The sequence below is a fragment of the Eurypyga helias genome, unplaced genomic scaffold (genome assembly GCF_000690775.1).
Source record: "Eurypyga helias isolate BGI_N326 unplaced genomic scaffold, ASM69077v1 scaffold21814, whole genome shotgun sequence".
NCBI lineage: Eukaryota > Metazoa > Chordata > Aves > Eurypygiformes > Eurypygidae > Eurypyga > Eurypyga helias.
This window is the reverse complement of record NW_010247142.1, coordinates 4,476-7,347: the sequence shown is the minus strand read 5'-3', so window position 1 is coordinate 7,347 and position 2,872 is coordinate 4,476. Positions and strand designations below refer to the sequence as shown.

Below are 2,872 nucleotides of genomic sequence, written 5' to 3'. Positions count from 1 at the left end.
AGAAAATCGATGACGCTCTGCTGCTGGAAGGCACCTTCCTTCCCCCCGGCCGCCCAAAGAGCTGGAGGCAGAAGTTTTACCACGTTCTCCGGGAGTCCATCACAGGAGCCCGCTTTCATGCCACCCACGCGGACGCTGAGGGGCCGGGGCTGGCCAAGCACCTGGCAGCGCTGCAGAAGGACGTTGTGTCCGAGCTGCGCGTGGTGAAGGACCTGATGGTCCAGTGCGTCCCACCCCACTACAACATCCTCGGCATCTGCACCGCCACGTACCACCAGGCCCTCAGCAGCCACCTCCAGGACCTCCTCCGAGAGGACCTGGACAAACAGGGACTCTTCCTCCTCCTTGAGTGGGCGCTTCGTGTGTACCACAGGTCAGCACCAGCCCAGCCGGGAGCCGCGCTCTCCACCAGCGTGCGGGCGGGTTGGGAGAGCGGCTCCAGCCGCCTGCCGATGACCCCCGGGAGGGCAGGGGGAGAGGTAGGAACTGCTGAAAAACACAGGTCTTCCCGGCCCTGGGCCAATTCTTCCCTCCAGTCCAGAGATGATGGGTCACCCTGACCTTGTCCCAGAAGTGGACGTTTCTGCTCTGGGTCCCTTGATGTCCCCTGAGCTTGTGGAGCAGACGGAGAGGAAATACGTGGTGAAGGTCAAGGTGAGTGAGTGGGACAGCACACGTGCAGCAGGCACTGGGACACAGCAACCACCGCCGAGCCGCTGTCCGCTCCGACAGCAGCACGACACCGAGAGCCTGTGGGACAAGGCCCGGGACTCGCTGCCACGCTACGTGTGGGGGTCTCAGGGCAGTCGGTACCTGACTTCTTGGGCTGATGGTGGTGGGCGCCCGTCCCGCAGGCTAGCGTGCTGGAGTGGATGCAGAGGACCCTGGAGGTGGAGTTCAAGGAGTGGTTCAGGGAAGAGGAACCCGAGACAGACCATCAGGGCTTCTTCCAGTCAGCCCTGCCTGTCATTGTCATGCAGGTGGGTCCCCGTGGGTGCAGCTGGGGCACAGCCATGCTGAGAGCCCCCAGAAATGGGGCCGTGGCTTGCAGCCTCCCGCTGACTCTCTCCCCTGCAGATGCTGAATGAGAACATCCAGGTAGCCTCCTTGATCACCGACTCTCTGCAGCAGAAGGTCTACAACATGGCTTTGGAGGAGCTGGAGGCATTTCTGGGCCGGTCAGTGGAACCCCTCACGCCCCTGCCCGTCCTCATAGACCCTGGGTCCCACAGCCAAGCACTGTAGGGTGATGGTGGAGATCTGCCCGGGGGCACCCAGCGTTCATCCAGGTCACGGAAGGCTCAGCAGCCTGTCCACCCGTGAGGCTACTGCCTCAGCCCTTGGGGGCCACCAGCTCCCAGGGCTTGCTGCTCCAAGTGCTTCTCCGGTAGCTCCAAGTCCTGCTCTCCCGAGGGGCCCAGAATGGGTGCCACTGTCCCACCCCCACCCCACAACCTGTCACTCTCCAGCTGGCAGGAGCTGGAAGGAGGCTGGGAGGGTTGCGGGAGGTCTAGGTGCCCCCAAGCACATCCCAGCTCATTGGGGCGAGCCATCCGGGGCTCTGCCCACCCACCCTGGCTGCCTCGCTGTGTTGCAGTCTGCGGGAAGCCCTAGTGCGATGTGGGAAGGAGCACCAGAAGGACCGGACTGTACCCAAGTACTACGTCTCCTACCTGCTCGCCATGCTCAACAACAACCTGGCTCTCGGGTAACGTGCACCAGCACCTTGTAGTTCCTGGGGCAACCTCTACCCACCAACCTCCACCAACTACCCACAAGGAAGCCACATCCGCCCCATCCCCCTGGGGTCTAGTGTCCCCACCATGCTTCCCAGGCTACCTGTCCCCTCCCTTCTCTCTTGTAGCTCCTCTGTCTCCTCCCTGCATCCCGACACTGCCCGCAGAGAAGTCCCCGCGTCCCTCCGGGCTGCTCTAGACAGGACGCAGAAGAAAGCCTGCCAGCTGCTGCTGGAGGAGCTGCTCCTGGACCTGCAGGTACGTTTCTCCACAGCCCCTGAGGCTGGCAGGGATGCAGCAAACTCGGCCCCAGCAAGACCAGCACTACTGCTACCCCCCCCCAGGGCGTGGGTTTGTTCCTGCCCGGGATCCCCACCACGTACCCCGCTATCATCCTGCAGGCACCTCTGCCAGCCTGCCTCCCAGTCCTTGATAAACCGGCTGCGGCTCGGGCGATGCCTGTCGCCGGGCAGCACTACCCTGTATCGCTGGGGCAGATGGCTTGTGGCCCCCAAACCGCCATTTTAGCCACAGCCCCCCCCGGGCTGCCTCGCGCTCCGTCTCACGGCTGCTTCATGGCAGAAAACCAGGAGGAGAGAGGCAGTGTCCCTGCAGAGGATGCAAGCCCACGTACCACTGCCTGAGTCGTTTCCTGCCAGCCTAGTCAAATTTAGCTTTCCTGGAGTCTGGACCAAAAATCTGGGATAATTAATGGCATTGCTATTTAGGGCTCGAACGCCCTGAAAACAATAGAGTAGCTAAAGGATGAAGCGCTCGCCAGCAGCTTGGAGAGTGCCGTGGCCCCGGCAGAGACAGGGGATGTCTGCCTCCGGGCAGGAAGACGGGCAAGGACAGCAGGGGAGGAGGGCAAAGCCCTCGGCTGAAAACACGTTACATGTACGCAAGGGAAGTGGAAATCAAAAATAAAAGCAGAGCAGGAGAGGCCAAAAGTGGGTGTGTGAGGAGCAGCTTGCCACCCGCATCCCAGGTGCTGCCCAGGGTGGGGCATCAGGATCGAGATAAAAGCCCCCAGATGTGGATCTCTGGGTGTCAGGGAGGGGCAGCCCCAGTGTTTTTCCGTAAATTCCTACTCTAGACCTATTTTTATGCTGCCTTTTGGCTGGCAGCGAGGGGGT

At 61.9% G+C, this 2,872-nt stretch overlaps 1 protein-coding gene across 1 annotated transcript in view; it reads left to right on the top strand.

Annotated features, from left to right (window-relative positions):
- The window catches only part of EXOC3L1 (exocyst complex component 3-like 1), a gene marked incomplete at its 5' end in the record, with an annotated part of 7,602 nt that overhangs the window by 2,183 nt on the left and 2,547 nt on the right, over positions 1-2,872 (top strand). The window contains 6 exon segments of the mRNA XM_010150652.1: positions 3-373; positions 537-654; positions 855-980; positions 1,078-1,178; positions 1,598-1,708; positions 1,865-1,994. Coding sequence (XP_010148954.1) covers positions 3-373; positions 537-654; positions 855-980; positions 1,078-1,178; positions 1,598-1,708; positions 1,865-1,994 — 957 coding nt within the window.